Source organism: Erinaceus europaeus, chromosome 2 (genome assembly GCF_950295315.1).
Source record: "Erinaceus europaeus chromosome 2, mEriEur2.1, whole genome shotgun sequence".
NCBI classification, from domain to species: Eukaryota; Metazoa; Chordata; class Mammalia; order Eulipotyphla; family Erinaceidae; genus Erinaceus; species Erinaceus europaeus.
Genome location: NC_080163.1, coordinates 10022702 through 10043699, shown reverse-complemented (window position 1 = coordinate 10043699; position 20998 = coordinate 10022702). Strand labels below are relative to the sequence as shown.

Below are 20998 nucleotides of genomic sequence, written 5' to 3'. Positions count from 1 at the left end.
TTATGAATCTACTGCTCCTAGTGGACCCTTTTTCTGCCTTCCTTCCTTCCTTCCTTCCTTCCTTCCTTCCTTTCGTTTTATTTATTTATTAGTCAGAGAGAGAAAGAGAGAGAGAGAGAGAGGAACAGAGCATCACTCTGACACATGAGATGCCAGGGATCAAACTCAGTACTGCATGCTTAAGTGTCCAGTGCTTCATCCACTGTGCTACATCCTGGCCACTGGCGGTGGAAGTGCAGTTGTGAAGCCCTAGTGGCAAAACAAACAAGCAAAGCAAAACAAGTAAATAAGCTTACTAAAACTAGTAATAAAGAAATAATTTTCTGAGCTTGAGGGGACTGTATAAAGGTGATGCAAAAATACTTTAATGGGAGTCGGGCAGTAACACAGCGGGTTAAACTCAAGGACCGGCGTAAGGATCCTAGTTTGAGCCCCTGGCTCCCCACCTGCAGGGGAGTCTCTTCACAAGCAGTGAAGCAGGTCTGCAGGTATCTATCTTTCTCTCCCCCTCTCTGTCTTCCCCTCCTCTCTCTACTTCTCTCTGTCCTATCCAACAACAGCAACAAAAATAAGAACTACAACAATAAAACAACAAGGGCAATATAAGGGAATAAATAAATAAATATTTAAAAAAATACTTTCATGCCCAAGGCACCAAAGGTCCCAGGTTCAATCCCCAACACCACCATAAGCCAGAGTGATTTGGTGAATAGTGATTTGGTAAAAGAAAGGAAGAAGAGGAAGAAAGGAAGGGGGGAAATAACTTTCTGTTTATTCTGCCAGGGCCTCATACTTCTGTGATTTCACTCCTCCAAGCCGAGGAGTGAAATCAGAGGAAGAAACAGACAGAAAAGGAGAGTGACCACAGCCCTGTTGATGAAGTGTTCATGAAGTGCTTCACTGTAGTTGCAGGAGCCTCAAATCCTGGTCAGCATACACGGTAGCATGTGCGCTCTACCAGGTGCACCATCACCCAGCTTTCCCTGCCTCCCATGATGTTTTTATAGCTCGACACCCCAGCCTTAACCCCCCCCCACGCCAATAGAACTTGTTTCTGCACCTTACTTCATATTCCGCTGCTTCTCTCTTTTTTTCCTCCTCATTCCAGAAGGCTTGCTCAGCAATTTATTTGTGCTTCTTGACACAGGTCATTTGGAAACTTCTGGGCCAGTCACTTTGTAGGATGGAGGATGTAGGTTGGAAGCCTCTCTCTGAGAGCCAGTCTTACTCCTGCTGCAGCAGTGGCCATGTTTGTTTTGTGACAATTAGTCGTCCTTCTCAGGTGTGTGTTAGGGGCATGGGCTGTGATTTTGTTGTTGTTTGTTTTTGGATCTTTTTTTTTCTTTATTGGGGAGATTAATCATTTACAGTCAACAATAAGATGCAGTAGTTGGTACATGTGTAACATCTCTCAGTTTTCTGCATAACACTCTAACTGCCCACCTAGGTCCTCCACCATCATGTTCCGGGACCTGAGCACTCCCCCACCCCAGAGTCTTTCACTGGTGCAATACACTGCATCAGTTTGTTTTGTTGCCAACAGGGTTATTGCTGGGGCTTGGTGCTGGCACTGTAGTAGCTCCACCACTCCCGTATCTTTTTTCTTTCTATTTTATTGGGTAGGACAGAGAGAAATTGAGAAGGCAGGGAGAGGTAGAGAGGGAAAGAGATAGCTGCAGACCTGCTTCATCGCTCATGAAGCGTCCCCCCTGCAAGTGGGAGCAGAGGCCTGAACCAGGGTCCTTGCGCATTGTAATGTGCTCAGCCGGGTATGCTATCGCCTGGTCCCCTTATCATTTAGTAATTTAAAACACTTTTTAATTTTTTTTTACTTTGTTCATGTGCAGTTCAACACTCCAAGCCATTTTTATCACTGAGGGACAAATAGGGAGAGAGAGAGAGAGACCACAACCCTGGAGCTGCCCCTGGTGCTCTGGTGCTCTTCCTGTGGTGCCTGTGTTCACACTATGCCTGGCAGAGCACGTACACTAACTAGTGAGCCTCTGTCCTGCCTGGGAGAGCTTGTGGTGGTTTCAATTTAAAAAGTTAAAGAACCGGCTCCCCACCTGCAGGGGAGTCACTTCACAGGCGGTGAAGCAGGTCTGCAGGTATCTATCTTTCTCTCCCCCCCTCTGTCTTCCCCTCCTCTCTCCATTTCTCTCTGTTCTACCTAACAACAATAATAACTACAACAATAAAACAAGTGCAACAAAAGGGAATGAATAAATATTTTTTTAAAAAATTAAAGAAATCCCCAGCACCACTTTGTGCCAGAGCTCTGGTCCTCTTTGTCTCCCATATTTCCTCCCTCATAATTGATAATTAAAACATAAAATTTTAAGTAGTTAAAGAAAACAGACTCTGAACATGAAAAAAAAAGTAATATAAGATCATTACAAGGAACAAAAGTGGGGGGGGTTGCACTATGGAAAGTTCTAGGCATGCTGGGAATACAGAGTGGCTTGTGGAAAAAAAAAAGTGGCTTGTGGTTCTATCACTGGGTCACCACCAGCTCCATTCGTGTTTTGACTTGTTTCTTCCCAGTGGATTAGTGTGTCCCCACCCACCCACCTACTGAGGATAGTCATTCTTGCACAGTTGACAAGTGAGACACTTCTCCAAGCTGAAGATGGGAGGGGAGTTAGTTCTGCTTTTTCACTTTTGTTTTTATTGATACCAGGCCTTTCTCTCTCTCCTCGTGAACTCTGTTCTTTTTTTTCCTTTTTTTCAGAAAGAAAGAAGAAGAGATACCAAGGTTCCATCATTCAGGGATCTTCCCTTGGTGCTGGGCTTGGGTCTCACATGTGGTATTGGGGGCTTGAATTTGGTCTTCGTGCATGCTAGGGTGTGTCTCCTATACCCCAGAGAAAAATTCTAGAGGGAGGTTGAGCTGGACTCAGGGGTCTCTGGGCAGCTAGCCAGGTGGCCATGTCAGTGAGAATCTTTGTCCTCTTTGCTGGCATGTGTACCCCACCCTGTGGACACCAGTGTCCCCCGATGTGTCTAGGAGGAGGTCTGACTCCTATGGTTTGTGTGTGTGTGTGTGTGTGTGTCGGGGGGGGGTGCTCTCCACCAAGCAGAAGCCTGGCTGTTACCTAACATCCATCCCCTCTCTGTTATTAACATCTAAGATTTATAAATTTATTATGCAAGAGGGAGACCACAGCACTGCTCAGTCCTGGCTGGGGATTGAACCTGGGAACTCAGAGCCTCAGGCAGAGAAGCCTTTTGCAGAACCATTATGCAAAATACCTCAGGGTCAGTTTTTCATTGATCAAGAACTTGACATTGACAGTTGACAGTAGTTCTCTACTCCCTCACAGCCCTTATTCATTTTTTTTTCCATTCTTAGAAAAAGGGGAGGGAGCTACAGAGGGGAGAGATATTACAGCACAGCTCCATCAGCCATGGAGCACCCAGGATTTGTCCAAGGCGCTGACCTGTGGTGCTGGGACTCTGACCAAGGGTCTCAGGCACCATTTGATGTGTGTTTTACTGGGTCCTTCCTTCCATTACATCTGTTGAATTTCTGACCATTTTTGCAATGGACCACTGGTGATGTCACTCACCTCGCCTGTTCTTCCAGACCTCTCTTCTCACCCAGTGCTCGACAGAATACAGTCCTTGACTGCTCTGAGAATCCTTGGGGTGGGTTGTGGAGACATCTCAAAATGTAAACTTAATCACGTTAGGTTGCATCCCAGGTTGGATTCCTCATGGTTGCAAAAGAACTGCCCTAGCTCCTGTCCTCTCACCGATATTCAAAACTGGAAGTAGGGAGCATGCTCAAAGACTTTCCCTCTAGAGACATTCTGTGTTTACAGTCTGGAGGAACAACTTTCCCAAAGTCTTCCATCCCCAAGGTGCTATAGGTATCTCTTCTTCTCTATCTCCCCTTTCCCATTCCTTTCTTTCTCTCAGTCTCTAATAAATAAATTCAAAAAATTTTAAAGTATTTTTTTATTATCTTTATTTCTTTATTGGATAGAGACAGCCAGAAATCTAGAGGAAGGGGAAGGTAGAGAGGGAGACATCTGCAGCCCTGCTTCACCACTCATAAAGCTTCCCCCTGCAGGTGGGGACTGGGGGCTTGAACCCGGTCCCTTGCATATGGTTACATGTGTACTCAACCAGGTGTACCACCACTCAGCCCCTAAATAAATAAGTGGTTTAAAAAAAGAAAGACTGGAAGCAGCTCTGACTTAATCCAGATGGGTATATGCAGTTCCACTGTTCCTTATAGGCTACAGGCTCTTTATTTGATAGTTTGAGCTTCCCCTTGGCGGGGGCTTGAACCTGACTTCTCACTTGTGCACTTGTCCCTCATCAAAGCTATTTTGACCACAACCCACAGTGAGGCATGTGAACCCGAACAGACACACATTGCTGAGGCCAGTTACAAACACTTCTCACACCTGAGGCCCCTGACCAGCATCTGAGATCCTACCTGCCCTTCTGCTCTATTGTATTTGTTTATTTGTTTGTTTGTTTGTTTTGGATAAAGAAACTGAGAGGGGGAAGGAGAGAGAACAAGAGAGACACCCGCAGCAGTGCTTCACTGCTCCTGTAGCAGGTAGCAAACGGGGGGGGGGGGGGGGCGGTCTTGAACCTAGGTCCTTGTGCGCTGTAGCATGGATGCTTTACCAGGTGTGCCGCTGCTGGGCTCCTTTCTTTGTAGCATTTAACAGGGGGCAAATAAGACAAAACACCCACCCTACCCTCAACCTGCTAACTGGGTTTCACAACCCTCCCAGGCGGGACCCCCAAGCCTGACAGAGCCTGATTCAGATCCGACTCTGTATGTACACGTCTGGGAGCTGGCAGGTGATGCTAGTGGGCGGAAGGTGGGGAGGTAGTGTGTGGACAGCTGACAACCAGAATTGGCCACACCACTCTTCCCAAGGAGCTGCTTCTGCAGGCTGCTGTCTTTATCACCTGCAATTATAGTCAGAGCATTCAAACAGAGCTGGGGGGGGGGGGGGTTAGAAGGGAGACTTGTCACTATGCTCCCCAACCCTGGCTAGCCTGGCATCCTCACCCCAGAACTTCCCCCCAGCACATTCCAAGTGTGGGAGGAGCCCACAGGCTCTCCAGGGAGGACGCCCTGGCGCTGTTGCATCACACCCATCCTTTGTGGTTCTCAGGCCTGGCCTCCTGCTTTTTATAGCACATGGGTGGGGGTGGGGGTAGAGGAGTGAGTATTGGCCATGGACTGTGGTTTGGAGGGAGAGACCAGACCCCCCCCCCCAGGCTGCCCCTGTGCTGGTGGACAGGATTCACAGTCAGCACAAGGCCTGAGCCTCAGCCCCCCTCCCCCTAGCCCCGAACCCCCCCACCCCCACCCCTGGGGCTGGATCAGTCAGCACAGGCTCAGTGAGTCACAGTGACAACTGAGCCTCAGCAGCTGTGATGGCTGTAGGCTCCCTGCTTGCCTGGGGGATGCCCCTCAAGGGGTGGCCTTGCCTCTTCCTCTTAAAGTTTCTACACTTGAGGGATGCATTCTACTCACCCCCAGCTCCTCTGAGTCAGTGAGCACTTGAGATGTCTCTGCTGTGGGACGTGGACTGGGATTGCTGAGTTTTGGGGGGGAAAGTGCCCTCACTCCAGGACCTGCTTTGGGGGCTCCTGTCAAACTTGAGTTGCTGTCTTTTGACCCATTAGTTCTGTTACCTATTGTACATTTTGGGGGGAGGGGGTGTGATAAGACCTCCCTAAGTCATTTATTTCTATCTACATATAGAGACATTATTTTATTTTATTGCGCTTTCACTGCAGCTTTTGCACCTAAATGATTACACCCCTCATAGTAGACTCTTATTGGAAAAAAAAAAAAAAGCAGATTGCAGGGTAGACAGCATAGTGGTTCTGCAAAATACTTCATGCCTGCTTGAAGCTCTGAGGTTCCAGGTTCAATCCCCAGCACCACCATTAGCTAGAGCTGAGCTGTGCTCTGGTGTCTCTTTTACTAAAAGAAATAAAATATTAAAGAGAGAAGAGAAACCACAGCACTGTTCCACTGCTTGTAAAGCTACACACACAGCACAGCACTAAAGTTTCCTTCAGTGCTGTAGTACCCCATGTACTGTGCTATAGTACCCCATGTACTGTGCTGTAGTACCCCTGTGTACTGTGCTGTAGTACCTGTGTGCCAGTGGCTCTAACCTGAGTTGTACACATGGTAAAGAAGGCCCCCTCCCAGGTGAGCTATCTTCTGGCCCTCCAGTCCCTATTCTTTATTAATAGAGGAGAGAGAGAGAAGAGAGAGAGAGAGAAGCAGAGCATCCCTCTAGCACATGGTGATGCCAGGGGTCAAACCCAGGACCTGATGCTTCAAAGTTCAACACTGTATCCTCCACTGCGCCGCCTCTCAGACTGTTGCCCCTAACATTTTTAACCCGAGCACAACTCAGCTCTGGCTGATTGTGATGCCGGGATGAACTTGGGACCTCAGAGACTCAGGCTTGAAAATCTCTTGCAGAACCATTCTGCTGTCTCCCAAGTACACTCTCACTTTCCTTTCATCTCTGTCTTCTCCATCCTTCTCACTCTTCCCGCCACCTTCCATCTTTCCTTCCCTCCCTCCCTTTCTTTGTAGCTGTCATTCTCACTCACAGCCTTTCTCCCATTCTCTCTTCACAGCTGGCCCCTGAAAGGACCCTGCCCCAGTCCCCAGCTGGGGGCCTCGCGTAGACCTGGAGTGGACACCCCCCCCTTCCCTTCATGATTCGTTTGTAGCGCAGGTAACCAGGAGTGTCCCGGCCCCTCTTGACCCATGGGTTGAAGGGGGAGGGGTGACAGTCCTTCTGGGGAGAGCATGGCTTTCCTGTCTCTTCTTCCCATCTGCCCCTTCTCCTGACTCCTGGGTCACCTGGACCATCCCTGGCCTCTACCCAGCCTTGGCCAGGCTCTGCTCCCTGGAGGCTGTTAGGGGAGGGTAGGGGCTTGACATGGGGCACGTTGTCACTTGTGCCCAGTGCTGAGGGAAGCTGTCACTCCAGGGTGTGTGTTTTTGTCTGAATCGTGCATCTTCTAGACACAGGTAGGCTCCAAGCATGTGTGGGGCTTGTTGTCAACTAGAGTTTTTGGCAAGAAGTCTTTCGGGAGTTTTTGTTTGTTTTTACTCCCCCCCCCCAATATTTATTTATTACATATGAGAGAAAGAGTTCCACATAAGATAGAGAATAGAAGAAGGGAGTAAAGGAAGGAGAGAGGGATTGAGAGAGAGAAAAAAAAAAAGAAGTCAGAGCACTACTCAGGGACATATTATGCCTTGGATTGAACCTGGAGCCTCAGACATCCAAGTCCATTACTACTAGCTGAAATATCTCCTCAGCTACTCTTTCGTTTTTTATTAATTAAATTAAACTTATTATTTTATTTTTACCAGCTCTGGCTTATGTTGGCGTGAGGGCTTGAACCTGGGACTTTGGAGCCTCAAGCCTGAATGTCTTTTTGCATGTCCCCAGCCTTATGTATTAATTGATTCGTTTATTTATCTAATTATTTAATGGTGTGCCAGGAAGGGAAACCAGGGCGTCATGCATGTGCTCCTCTAATGAGTCCATCCCAGCCCAGTTTTTTCCATTGTGTATATATGTTATAATACAATCACACATATATATGTAAGATATATATATATATATATATATCAGCATGGACGATGCATACTTCTCAGCTGAGCCACTTTCCTAGATCTTTTACTTTTGTTTTATTTATTTACCAGAGCACTGCTCAGCTCTGGCTTATGGTGGTGCAGGGGCTTAAACCTGGAACCTCAGGACCTCTGGTATGAAAGTCATTTGCATAACCCCTGAGCTGTCTCCCCACCCCTATTCTTTTATATATATTTTAATTTTTAATTTTATGTATTATTGTAGAGAGATAGAAATTGAGGGGGGAGCTAGAGATGGAGATAGACAGAGAGACACCTGCAGCCCTGTTTCACCATTTGTGATGCTTTCCCCCTGCAGATGGGGACCAGGGGCTTGAACCCTGGTCCTTGCGCACTGTAGTATGAGTGCTTAACCAGGCGCGCCACTGCCTGGCCCTCCCACCCCATTCTTTTTGTGTGTGTGTGGTTTTATTTTGCATTACTTTTTTATTATTATTACTTATTTATTTTTATTTCTTTATTGGGTAATTAATGTTTTACATTCAACAATAAATATAATAGTTTGTACATGCATAACATTTCCCAGTTTTCCATATAACAATACAACCCCCGCTAGGTCCTCTGTCATCCTTCTTGGATCTGTATTCTCCCCACCCACCCATCCCAGAGTCTTTTACTTTGGTGCGATACACCAATTCCACCCCTATTCTTATTCATTTACTTATTTATTGTCATCGCTGAGGGCTGTTTGGGCCAGAAAGAGAGACAAGGGGAAAGAGGAAAAGACACCACAGCTTGAAGCTTCTCCTCTTGTGGCAGGAGCCGGGCTCAAATATGGGTCATGCACACACATACACACCGACCAGATGTGTTGACCCTGAGCCTTTCATCTCTTTCTTTTTTCTGCTTATTTTTTTAATGTTTTGAATTATTATTTTTTTTTATTGATTTTTTTTTATCAGAGCACTGCTCAACTCTGGCTCATGGTGGTGTGGGAAATGAACCTGAGTCTTTAGAACTTCGGGCATGAGAGTCTCTTTGCATGACCATTATGCTATCTTTCCTGCCCTTTATCTTTTTTACTTTTTAGTATAGATAGATAGACAGACAGACACCTGAAGACCTGCTTCACCACTTGTGAAGCTTCAGGGGAGCTTGAACTGGTCTTTCATTTCTATCTGCCACGCCAGTGCACCATTTAAGACACCAAACCAATTTAAAACAGTCTCCACCACCCACCATAGTTCTTCAGCTCACAAAGCAACTGGTGGTGCTGGGAGTTGACTGCCAGTAGTAGGATTCAGGGGGTACCCCTGGGGTATGCGTGAGCTTTTAGATGTGTGTGTTCCGGGGGGAGAGGATCCTGTGATAGTCACATACACAGCAGGCTTTAGGGTCTCCCCCAAAGCTAACAAGCCTCCCCCCCACCCCTGTGGCCTGGAGGTGGGGCTGATGGGGCTGAGGAGGGCCTGGTGCTGTGCATGGGGAGCATGGGCTGGGTGCAGGGTGGACAGCAGGTGTGAGGAGCTTCCTTCTCCTGAGGCGGCCGCGCTAACATTCGTGCTTCGCTCAGACCCCAGAGCACAGGGTCAGCACTGGGCAAATGTTAGCCGTCCTCATCCTCATCCTCATCGGCCACTGCAGCAGCCCCTCCTGCCTTGTCCTCCCTCTCTGCCACCATGGCCCCCTACCCTGTCTGTCCATCCATCTGTACCCCCTTGAGATCTACACTGCACACCTTCAGGGGAGACCCCCACACTGATCTCCCTCCCTTTCCCACTCTGTTCCTTTTATTTTATTTTTTTATGGCAACTTGGGTGAATTCAGTGTATGGATAATGCATTAGTACAGGCTTTTGTTTTTCCTTTAAAGTTTTATTTATTTATGAGAAAGAAAGAAGTGGAAAGAGACAGAGATGGGGAGAGAGGGAGAGGGAGAGAGAGAGAGAGAACAAACCAAAGCATCATTCTGGCACATGAGGTGCCAGGGATCAAACTTAGGGCCTCAGGCTTGAGATTCCAATGCTTTATCCAGTGCACCACCTTCTAGGCACCTTTCTTCTTGATTTTTAATATACTTTTTTTTTCTTTTGTTGACCAGGGTTATTGCTGGGGCTCAGTGGCAGCACTATGAATCCACCCTCCCACCCCCACCCCAAGTCTTATTTTACTGGACAGGACAGAAAGATATTGAGAAGGGAGGGGAGAGAGAGAGAGGGAGAGAGAAAGATACTTGCAGACTTGCTTCACCATTCCTGAATTGTCCCCTCTGTAGGTGGGGACTGTGGGCTTGAACCCTGTCCTTGGGTGTATAATGTATGCTTAACCTCTTTAAAAAAAAAAAAAATGTATTGATTTGAGACTTAGAGGTCCCAGCTTCAGTATGGCTATAAGACAGAGCTTAGTCTGATCTCTCTCTCTCTTCCTTACTTCCTCTCAAAAATAAATCACAGTGTGTAAGGACCTGGGTTCAAGCCCTCAGTCCCCACCTGCAGGGGGAAAGCTTTGCAAGTGGTGAAGCAAGGCTTCAGGTGTCTCTCTGTCTCCCCCTTCCTTCTCAATTTCTGCCTGTGTCTATCCAATAAATAAAGATAAAGTTAAAAAATAAATAATAAATCATGACTCAGTTTCTTGAAGGGGGTGGAGGATGAGGGGCCAGGGACATTGTACAGTGGCAATACACAAAACTCATGCTTGAAGCTCAGAGGTGTCAAGATCAGCCCCTGGTACCACCACAAGTCAGAATTGAGCAGTTCTCTAGTCTCTCTCTTTCTCATTTAAGTAAATAAATTTTAGAAATAGAGATTTACTGATTTAGCAGCCCAGAAATTGTCACAGTGACTAGAGCACCAGGCTTGCAAATCCAAGGTCCAGAGTTCAATTTCCAGCATCACAGGTGCCAGAGAGATGCTCTGGTTCTCTCTCTCTCATAAATAAATCATCTATTTTTTAAAAGTGTGTATTGATTTATGAGGGACCCAGAGTTACCTACCTGGCGTACTTAGTGTCGGAATTGAACCTGGTAAACAAGGCTTTTCCACGTCACGAGCTTCCCACTCCTTCCTTTTTACTCAAAGCAAAGGGAGAGACACTACAACATGGCTCTACCATCCATGGTGCTCCCGGGGGTGCCGGAACTGGAGTCCAGCTAGGTAGGGCTTTGCAGGCAGAAAGGAAGAGCTGTTGGGCTGGCTAGTTCCTGCCTCCTGCCCCCCACCGTCCACTTAGCAGACAAGACCTACCATCACAACCACATTCTATGCACAGTGAGGTCAAGGGCTGGGAGTTCAGGGCCTGGCCACACTCCCATTTACTTAACACCTGCCTTGTGGGGGAAGCAGGAAAGATGTGTGAATTGGGGGTGAGTCTTAACTGATTCATCCGATGCTGGGGAGAGAGTAAGACAGCAGGGGAGAGGAAGGGGATGAGGGTCCATGCCTTGTTTGTTTCTGCAGGGAGGGTAGCCCCCTGGTGCTCCCCCCTCCCACCCCTACCTCTGCCCATCGGCCCCAGGCAGCAGGGCCCCTGATCCCTCCAGGGGCCAGTCCTTGGAGGGCGGGGCCTGGCAGGCTGTGGACTCTAACCTTGTCTCCCTTGCCCCCTTCCTGCCCTGCCCCGTCCAGTGGCGATGGATGATGAGGATGGGAGATGCTTACTAGACGTGATTTGGTGAGTAATAGCTGTCCCCCGCCCCCATGTACCCTCCCAGTCCCCTGCCCTGCCCTGCCCCCTCCTCAGTGTCTCTCTCCTTTCTTTGCAGTGACCCTCAGGCCCTCAATGACTTCTTACATGGATCCGAGAAGGTGAGTGCCAGTGTTCTGAACAGACATCCCTGGAGTGGCTGTACCACACTCCACCCATAATCCATAGCCAGCCACCCCACCCTGTGCCTCCTCTGAGCTGGGCACCCTCACACCATAGACTCCTCGGTAAACATGCAGCCAGCAACTGCAGGCACTGATAGAATGAGCGTCACATAATTTGTGCAGCAAGAGAAGTTTCAAAGACAAAAACACTCACCTGCTAGAGCACACACGTTACCAGATGTGACGACCCTGGCTTCCAGCCCCTGGCGTTATATGGCAGTACCAACACCGTACCAGGGGCAAGCTCCATGAACTGCGGAGTGGTGCTGTGGTATCTCTCCTTTTCTTCTTTTTCTCTCTTCTCTTCTTCTTCTTTTTTTTTGCTTCATTTTAATTAGAATACTGCTTAGCTCTGGCTTATGGTGGAGCTGGGAATTGAACTTGGGGCATGTGAACCTCAGCCATGAAAGTCTTTTTGTGTAATCATTTTGTTGTCTTGTGTCTCAGCTTTTCTGTCTCTGTCTGAAATGAAAATAAATAAATAAATCTGCTGGGAGCTGTGGAATTGTACAGGCACAAAGATGTAGCAGTCCAAAATATATATATTTTTTAATTTTAAAAATGATCATGAATGGTGTTGAAGAGGCAGCTTACAGGGCAGGACACAGCCCTTACCATGCAAAGCCCAGGTTAAAGCCTAAGTACCACACAGGAGGTACTATTACACCAGGGGAAACTCCAGTGGGGTGACGTCTCTCTTCTCAATTTGAGTGAAAAAGTGATCCAGGAGCTGTGGCATCATGTCTGTGCAAAACTGTAGCATCTCAAAAAAGGGAGGGGGGCAATAAATGAGAGTGGGTCTGTGATTCCATAAGGAGGTGACGGAATGGGAAGTGAGACATGCAGCCCTAAGGGAGATGCCCACTGTGCTCACAGGCAGAGGGAGTGCCCACAGGCAGAAGGAAGGGCAGATATGGAGGCCAGGAAGCTTGGAGAACTCAGGAACAGAGACTGGCAGGGCAGGACATAGGGGAAACCAGTGGTTGATGCGATTGGCATCGATAAAAACGCCCAGGTCCTAGGGAGCGGAAAGGCCTGGTCACTTAGTCTAGATTTTTCCCCAGGTAGAACTTCATATTTGATTTGCACCCTGGGTGTAGTCTGTGGAACCAGGAGGAGCTGTGTCTATTAGCAGGGCTGTGTCACAAATCATCTCAACACTTTGTGACTCCCTGGAGCCGCTGTTAGGGCACTCCCAGTCTCCGGGGCAGTGCCGGCCCGGGGGATTCTGTTGCAGACATATTGTCAGGACTGGCGGGGCTACAGGCTCATCTGATGGATTGTCTGGAGCCGAGGCCATACTTCCACAGTGTTTCATTCTTGTCCTTTTGGCTAGAAGCTGCTGCATCTGGCCATGGGGGTCTCTCCACCGGATGTTTCTGGGTCCTTGGTATGTTGCAGCTGTGAGAGAGAGGGAGAGGGAGAGGGAGAGGGAGACGGGTGCAGGAGGAAGGTCAGGGCCTTTTGTGATCTGGTGAGTTGGCGCCAGCAGGTGGAAGGCAGTGGAGCCTTGGAGCCTTGTTGCTTTCAAGTAGCATTTGGAGTGGAGATGGAGTGCAGATGGTGTGGATGGATAGATGGGTGACGGTGGCCAGGTGGATGCAGAAGGTGCTAGACACCCACTTCTGGGACATGAGTAAACTAGATCAGCTAGTGGGTTCCATGTTGAAGGAGAGAGCATTCAGTGGCCTCCTGGTTGGTATGTTTTTTCCCCCTCCTGCTTACCCCTGTGAACTCCTCTCTCCTTTTTTAGATAAAGGGTGAGAGACACAGAGAGGAGAGACCCCACAGTACTGCTTCACCGTTTGTGAAGCTTCCCTTTTGTGTGGTTCTCCTAGGCATTGGCCAGGGCCTCAAACCCAGGTCCTCAAGCACAGTAAAAGTACCTTCTGGGCTTTTTTAGTCTGACCACCTGAGAATGTCGCAGGGCCATTTTTTCTGCGACTGGGAATATGGGGCAGGGCCGCAGATTCCATAAATCCATGAGGGGATCTACCTAGGGAACCAGCTAGAGAGAGGAGCTAGGGAGTCGCTGACTATGAGTGGGTGGGTGTTCGTGGGGTGCCTACCTGGCTACTGGAAGGCCCTTAGGGATCAGATGGGCTCCTGGGTCATGTCCCCCACCCCCAGCAGGCACGATACAGTGCCTTAAGCACATAGATGGAGGGAAACTGGGTACTTGGACTGCACAAGGAAGTGACATCTTAAGAGGAGAGTGTGGTTGTTCAGAGGAGGTGGCGTATGGGGTGGACTACAGGTGAATGGATGGTGGGAAGCAAGCAGGATTCTAGCGTTCAAGGCTGGCGTGGTGGGGGGTGCAGGAGTGTTGGGGGTGCATAGATTTAGCATAGGGGGCTCCAGGGGCCAAGTTGCAAAGCCATTTCTTTTACTATTTTATGTTAGAGAGATACAGAAAGACCAGCTCAACTCTGGTTTATGGTGGTGGTGGTGCTGGGGACAGATAGAACCTGGGACTTCAGAACCCCAGACATGAAAGTCTTTTACAGAACCATCATGCTGTCTCCCCGGCTCACAAAGCCATATCTTTTCTTTAATTTCTTCTTATTTTTGCAGAGCTGGACCTCTGTGTGTATATGTTGTCACTGCTCTGGGCAGCTTTCCCATCCAGATAAAGAGAGGGAGAGAAAGAATGAGAGAAGAAAGCACAGCATTTGAGTTCAGCCCAGTGCCATGGCATCCCCCATGTGGTGCTGGGGTTTGAACCTGGGCCCCATTCCCTCCCTCTCCAATGCACCATCTCTCCAACCCTTGGGGACTAATTTTTCTGGTAGCATTGCCAGTGACCTTCCCTCCCCATCATCTCATCCTTGATTTTTGTCCTTGAGTGAGGACTGCCCTCCACCCAGCTGACCTTCCACCCCGGGGGCGGGTCTTGTTGCAGCTCGACAGTGACGACCTCCTGGACACCCCCGGGGAGCCCCAGAGTGCCTTCTACGAAGGGCCCGGGGTAAGTGGCCCTCTGTCATTACCCCTGTGCCCCCAAGAGGCAGCCAAAGAAAAGGGAGACTCTCCCCCACCCCGCAAAGGCTAGAGGAAAGGGGTTCTGCTGTCCCCCCAAGTCTTAGCCAAGAGGAAGATGGGCTCAGTGAGCCATGGGACTGGTGGGAACCTCCCTGCCTGGGAGAGTCCTGAGGGGAGCTCCTGTCCCAGCTCAGCGTGAGCAGGGACACTCTCCTCACTGGAGACCCAGGTCTCCACTTAAGAAATGAAGGTGGGCAGTGTGCAATGCCAGGGACTTTTATTGAACAGCTACTATGCCCCTACTCTAGCTGGGAGGTGACCCTGTCCCTCCTCCCTCTGTCACGCTTCACTCCTTCTTATCCATCTCCTCTCTCCTCCTACTCCTCTTGTCTCCCTCTCCTTCATCAGTAATGGTTACTTTTGAACACTTAGCACATGCCAACCTTTTGTGAGCAATCTTCATTTTGTTTTAGTTATTTGTTGATTTATTTACTTTTGCCACTGGGATTTCATGCCTGCACAATTCCACTGCTCCCAGGTGAGAGAGGAGAAACACCCACAACCTTGTTCTTCTGTCTTGTGAAGCTTCTTCCCCTTTGCACAATGCTCCCATGTAGTCGCCGGGGACTTGAACCCAGATCCCCTCATTTTATTCTTACAGCGATAATAACCCATTCCGAATGGTCTCTCCTTGGTGGGGGAGTAGGGGTTAAATTATTTGCTCCAGTACCCAACACACAAGTATCGGCTCCAGGATGTCACATCTGAGGGCCTGTTTCTTTAGGAGGAGGCTGTATTACCATCTTGTGATCATCATTTGTAGCTTAGCTATCACTTTTTTTTTTTTTTTTTTTTTTGGTATTAATGAGAAAGCAAAGGAAGAGTGAGTGACTGGACCATCGCTTTGGCACATGCAATGCCAGGGATCAAATTCAGGACCTCACGTGTGAGAGGCCAGTGTTTATACACTGAGCTACCTCCTAAGCCAGATAACTATCATTTTGAAAAGCATTTATTTATTTTATTTAATTATTATATATTTAATATAGTTTTATTTATTTATTATTGACTAGAAACAGAAATTGAGAGGGGCGTGGGAGATAGAGAAGGAGAGAGGCGGAGACACCTGCAACCCTGAGTCACCACTTGTGAAGCTTTCCCCTGCAGATGAGGACGGGATTTTGAATCTGGGACCTTGAACACTGTAGTATGCCCTTAACCAGGTGTGCCCCCGCCTGACATCATCATCATCATCATCATCATTACTATTATTATTATTATTATTTTAAAGATTTTATTTATTAATGAGAAAGATAGGAGGATAGGGAGAAAGAACCAGATGTCATTCTGGTACATGTGTTGCCAGGGATTGAACTCAGGACCTTGTGCTTGAGAGTCAAATGTTTAGCCACTGTGCCACTGTCTGGACCACTTATTATTATTTTTTTTCCACTTATTTTTTAACCAGAGGTCTGGGTGGTACTGGGGATTGAACCTGAGACCTTGAAGCCTCTGGTATGAAGGCCTTTTGCCTAATAATCACTATACTTTCTCTCCTACCTTAAGTGGAGACTCCATGCTGGTGAGTCTTGCACCTACAGACTGTGCCTTATGGGTGATCTCTGACCCCCTACCCCTTGTTGACATCACCTCTCTCCTTCCCAAGCTCCACGTGCAGGAAGCCTCCGGCAACCACCTGAACCCGGAGCCCAGTCAGCCAGCCCCCAGCGTGGACCTTGACTTCCTGGAAGATGACATCCTGGGCTCCCCTGCAGCAGGGGGTGGTGGCGGGGGTGGCAGTGGGGCTGGGGGCCCCCCAGAGCAGCCCTGCGACATCCTCCAGCAGAGCCTTCAAGAGGCCAACATCACAGAGCAGACTCTGGAGGCTGAGGCTGAGCTGGACCTGGGGCCCTTCCAGCTGCCCACCCTGCAGCCTGCTGAAGCTGGCTCTGGGGGACCAGCGGGGGCCGGGGGAGTGGCCGCGGGGGCCCAGGCTCTGTTTCCCGGGGGTGCTGCCGACCTGCTGGGGCTGCAGGCCTCATCCGCTGTGCTGACCCATCAGGCCCTGGTGCCACCCCAGGATGTGGTCAATAAGGCCCTGAGCGTCCAGCCCTTCCTGCAGCCTGTGGGCCTGGGCAACGTCACCCTGCAGCCCATCCCCGGCCTACAGGGCCTGCCCAACGGCAGTCCGGGGGGCCCAGCAGCAGCAACGCTAGGCCTGGCACCCATCCAGGTGGTGGGCCAGCCGGTCATGGCACTTAACCCACCTGCCTCACAGCTCCTGGCCAAGCAGGTGCCAGTCAGCGGCTACCTAGCCTCAGCAGCCGGCCCCTCAGAACCCGTGACCTTGGCCTCAGCCGGTGTGTCGCCCCAGGGTGCCGGACTGGTTATCCAGAAGAACCTGCCATCTGCAGCCGCCGTGGCCACCACACTCAATGGGAACTCGGTGTTTGCAGGGGCCGGGGGAGCTGCCACGGTGGCTGGTGGCGGCGGGGCGCCCCCAGGACAGCCGCTGGCCCCCAACGTCATCCTGCATCGCACGCCCACTCCCATCCAGCCCAAGCCGGCCGGCGTGCTTCCCTCCAAGCTCTACCAGCTCACGCCCAAGCCCTTTGCGCCTACAGCAGCCGCGGCCACGGCTGCCACCGGGACTACACTGACCATCCAGGGCGAGGCGGGGGCCCTCCCCCCACAGCCTAAGGCCCCCCAGAACCTGACTTTCATGGCAGCTGGCAAAGGCGGCCAGAACGTGGTGCTGTCCGGCTTCCCCGCACCAGCCCTGCAGGCCAACGTGTTCAAGCCACCCCCAGCCAGCACCCCAGGGGCAGTGCCCCCCCAACCTCCCGGGGCCCTGAGCAAGCCCATGAGCGTCCACCTGCTGAACCAGGGCAGCAGCATCGTCATCCCCGCCCCCCACATGCTGCCCGGTCAGAACCAGTTCCTGCTGCCTGGGGCCTCAGCCGTGCAGCTGCCCCAGCCGCTGGCCAACGTTGGGGGGCAGATCCTGGCCGCTGCTGCAGCCCCCCATGCCGGTGGACAACTCATTGCTAACCCAATCCTCACCAACCAGAACCTGGCAGGCTCACTAAGCCTGGGCCCTGTGCTGGCCCCCCACTCAGGGGCCCCTGGCGCTGCCCACATCCTGTCGGCTGCCCCCATCCAGGTGGGTCAGCCGGCGCTCTTCCAGATGCCCGTGTCACTGGCTGCCGGCAGCCTGCCCACACAGAGCCAGCCCACGCCTGCCGGCACCGTCCTACAGGGTGTCACGCTGCCCCCCAGTGCTGTGGCCATGCTCAACGCACCCGACACGCTGGTACAGCCAGCAGCCACTTCTGGGGATGCTGCACCTGTCCTGGCTGTGCAGGCCGTACCCCCTGCACCCCCTGCTGCCAGCACGCCCCTTCCCGTGGGCCTTCAGCCGCCACCACAGGCCCCCACACCGCAGGCTGCTGCCCCTCCCCAGGCCAGCACCCCACAGCCCAGCCCGGGTCTGGCGTCCAGCCCTGAGAAGATTGTCCTGGGGCAGCCACCCACCGCCGCTACAGCCATCCTCACTCAGGACTCACTGCAGCTCTTCCTCCCCCAGGTAAGGGGGGAATTGTGGCTTTCATGGCCACTGGGAGGGGGCTGGAGGAGGTCCACACAAGAGGTAACATCCTACTCCATCTCCCTCCAGAGGACACCCACGGGTGCTGGGGACCCAGTAATGGGGCACAGATAAAATACACGGACCCATTCAGATAGACGGAGCAGGACCCATTGGCACACAGGACTTAGACAAGGAGAGGGACTCACTGATAGACAAACAGAAAAGGAGAACTCAAATGACAGACTGACTGACAGACAAGGAGAGGGAAGGCTGAACACAAAAAGAGAGGGACTCACTGACAGACAAGGTGAACCCATTGACAGACAAGGAGAGGGACAGACTGATACACAAGAAGAGGGACTGACTGATGGACATGAAAGGAGAGGGACCCACTGGCAGACAGACATAGGACCCACCAGCTGACAGACCAACGAGGAAATAAGCAGTTGACTGAGGGACTGTCACTTCTGTGGGTGGGTTGACAGGAACCTCAGAGACACCGAGCCAGGGACAGACAGACAGGCAGCTAGGCCAGAAGGGCTGGAGGCTGACTGGTGGTTTCAGCTGCCCAGCTATGGACTCCAGGCCTCTGAGCTCCCAGCCTGTCCACCCCCCCATCCTTGGGGACGCCCAGCCCTGGAGCACTGGTGGTGGTGGTGGTGGGTCTCAAAGGTGGGGTGGGGAGGCAGCCGTCTGACCCTGTGCGGGCTGCCCTGTTGCAGGAGAGGAGCCAGCCCCTCTCCGCAGAGGGTGCCCACATCTCCGTGCCCGCCTCGGTCATAGTCAGCGCCCCACCTCCCGCCCAAGACCCAGCCCCGGCCACCCCTGTCGCCCAAGGAGCTGGCCAGGTCCCCGACGGCCAGGCCTCCCCCGCGGCACCAGCCCCCCAGGTAGACCTGCCCAGCAGTCCTCTTCCCAGCTCAGTCCCTTCCCCGCTGGCCTTCCCTGCTCTCTGCCTGCCCTCCTGCCTCTCTGTGTCACTGGCTTGGGAACCAGGGCTTTTCTTCACCCCCCTGAGGGTCTCCTGAGAGCTGTGGACCCCTATGACCAGGGCCAACCTTTGCGGTGGGGGGCGGACACACTGAAGAATAGTGAGCTGTGTTGCTCTACCCATCTTGGGTTGGATCAGAAGCTCCCACTATCATGAGAAGTGATTTTTGCTGCTTCTGATTTGCATGTCCAGTAAGTGGATGTGAGCTATAGAAACTGAAGCTTTTTTTTTTTTTTAATTTATTTTCCCTTCTATTGCCCTTGTTTTTTATTGTTGTAGTTATGGTTGTTGTTATTGATGCTGTTGTTAGATAGGACAGAGAGAAATGGAGAGGGGAGAGGAAGACAGAGAGGGGGAGAGAAAGATAGATACCTACAGACCTGCTTCACCGCCTGTGAAGCGACACTCCTGCAGGTGGGGAACCGGGGGGCTCGAACCGGGATCCTTACACCAGTCCTTGTGCTTTGCACCACATGTACTTAACCCACTGCGCTATCGCCCAACTCCCACTGTGAAGCTTTTAAAACTCTTTTCCTCCCTTTGCCTCTCACTGGATGTTGTCATTAGTGGTTTCTAGAGGCTCTCTCTCTCTCTCTCTCCCTCTCTCTCCCTCTCCATATATATATGTATATGAAAAAGAGATTCTGCTAGGAAGTCACATGTATTCCCCCTACTATGTTCTTTGACTTCTGTGTGTATTTTTGTTGATCTCTATATTTTTTAAAGATTTTAAAAATTTTATATATTTATTTATTATTGGATAGAGACAGGGGAAATTGAGAAAGAGAAGGAGAGAGACACTGCAGCGCTGCTTCACCACTCACAGAACTTTCCCTCTGCAGTTGGGGACTGGGGGCTTGAACCCAGGTCCTTGTGCACTGTGGTATGTGCACTTAAGCAGATGTGCCACTGCCTGGCCCCTTGATCTCTGTATTTTTATTTTTAAAATGACTTAATTTATTTTTATCAGAGCCCTGCTCAGCTCTGACTTAAGGTTGTGCTGGGGATTGAACCTTTGGAGCTGGGATCTATATAATTAGTGAGAATTGACAGTTTTTGTTTGTTTAATTGGAGGGTTTATATTTTTAAAGTACTGCTCAGCTCTGGCTGATGGTGGTGCTGGGGGGGGTTGAACCTAAGACCTTGGAGCCTCGGGCATGAGAGTCTATTTGTGTAACTTTTATGCTGTCTCCTCCACACTTGTATTTGCTTTTTATTTATCATTATTTTTTGCCAGAGCAATGCCCTGCTTTGGCTTATGAGAGTGCCTGAAATTAAACCTGGGGGCTTGGACCCTCAAGCAGGAATATCTTTTTGCAGAGCCATTATGTTAATCTCCCCCAGTTCTGGGCTATTTTAAAAATCTCACTTTGAAGTCATTCCAGACATATAGCATTTTTGTACAGAACAAAGAGCTCATAAAAGTTCCCTAAGATGCACTTATTGTCTTTAAATTTTACTTTATGTATTTCTTGTCACCAGGGCTATCACGAGAGCTCAGTGCCTGTATGATGAATCCACCCCTCCTGGCAGCTACTTATATCCTTCCTTCCTTCCGCCTCTCCTCCCCTCCTTTCTTTCTTTCTTTCACTCTTTCTTTCTTTCATTATAATAGACAGGACAGATAGAAATTGAGAGGGGAGAGGAAGATAGAGAGGGTGAGAGAAAGAGAGACACATGCAGACCAGCTTTACCAATTGTGAAACTCCCCCTGCAGGTGAGGAGCTGGAGCTTTAACCATGGTAATGTCTAAGATATACTTAAAGAGAACAAGAAGGAAGAAGAGGGAGAGAAACTGAGCCTCACTGGCCACAGCACCACCTCCCAGGCTGTGAACTTATGAGAGCTCTTTACTCTTACGCAAGACGCGTTAGGTAGCTATAGCTATGGAACAAAAAGATCCCTCTACCCAAATCCTAGTGTCTTAACAGACACAGCCATGCTCTCTAAAGACCAGGA

General features: G+C 50.3%; 1 protein-coding gene across 1 annotated transcript in view; it reads left to right on the top strand.

The window, feature by feature from the left end:
* The window catches only part of BICRA (BRD4 interacting chromatin remodeling complex associated protein), a 53646-nt gene that overhangs the window by 22717 nt on the left and 9931 nt on the right, over nt 1-20998 (top strand). The window contains 5 exon segments of the mRNA XM_060176540.1: nt 11235-11280; nt 11372-11414; nt 14380-14445; nt 16126-18045; nt 18771-18938. Of these exon segments, the coding sequence (XP_060032523.1) occupies nt 11240-11280; nt 11372-11414; nt 14380-14445; nt 16126-18045; nt 18771-18938 (2238 nt within the window). The 5' untranslated portion in view covers nt 11235-11239.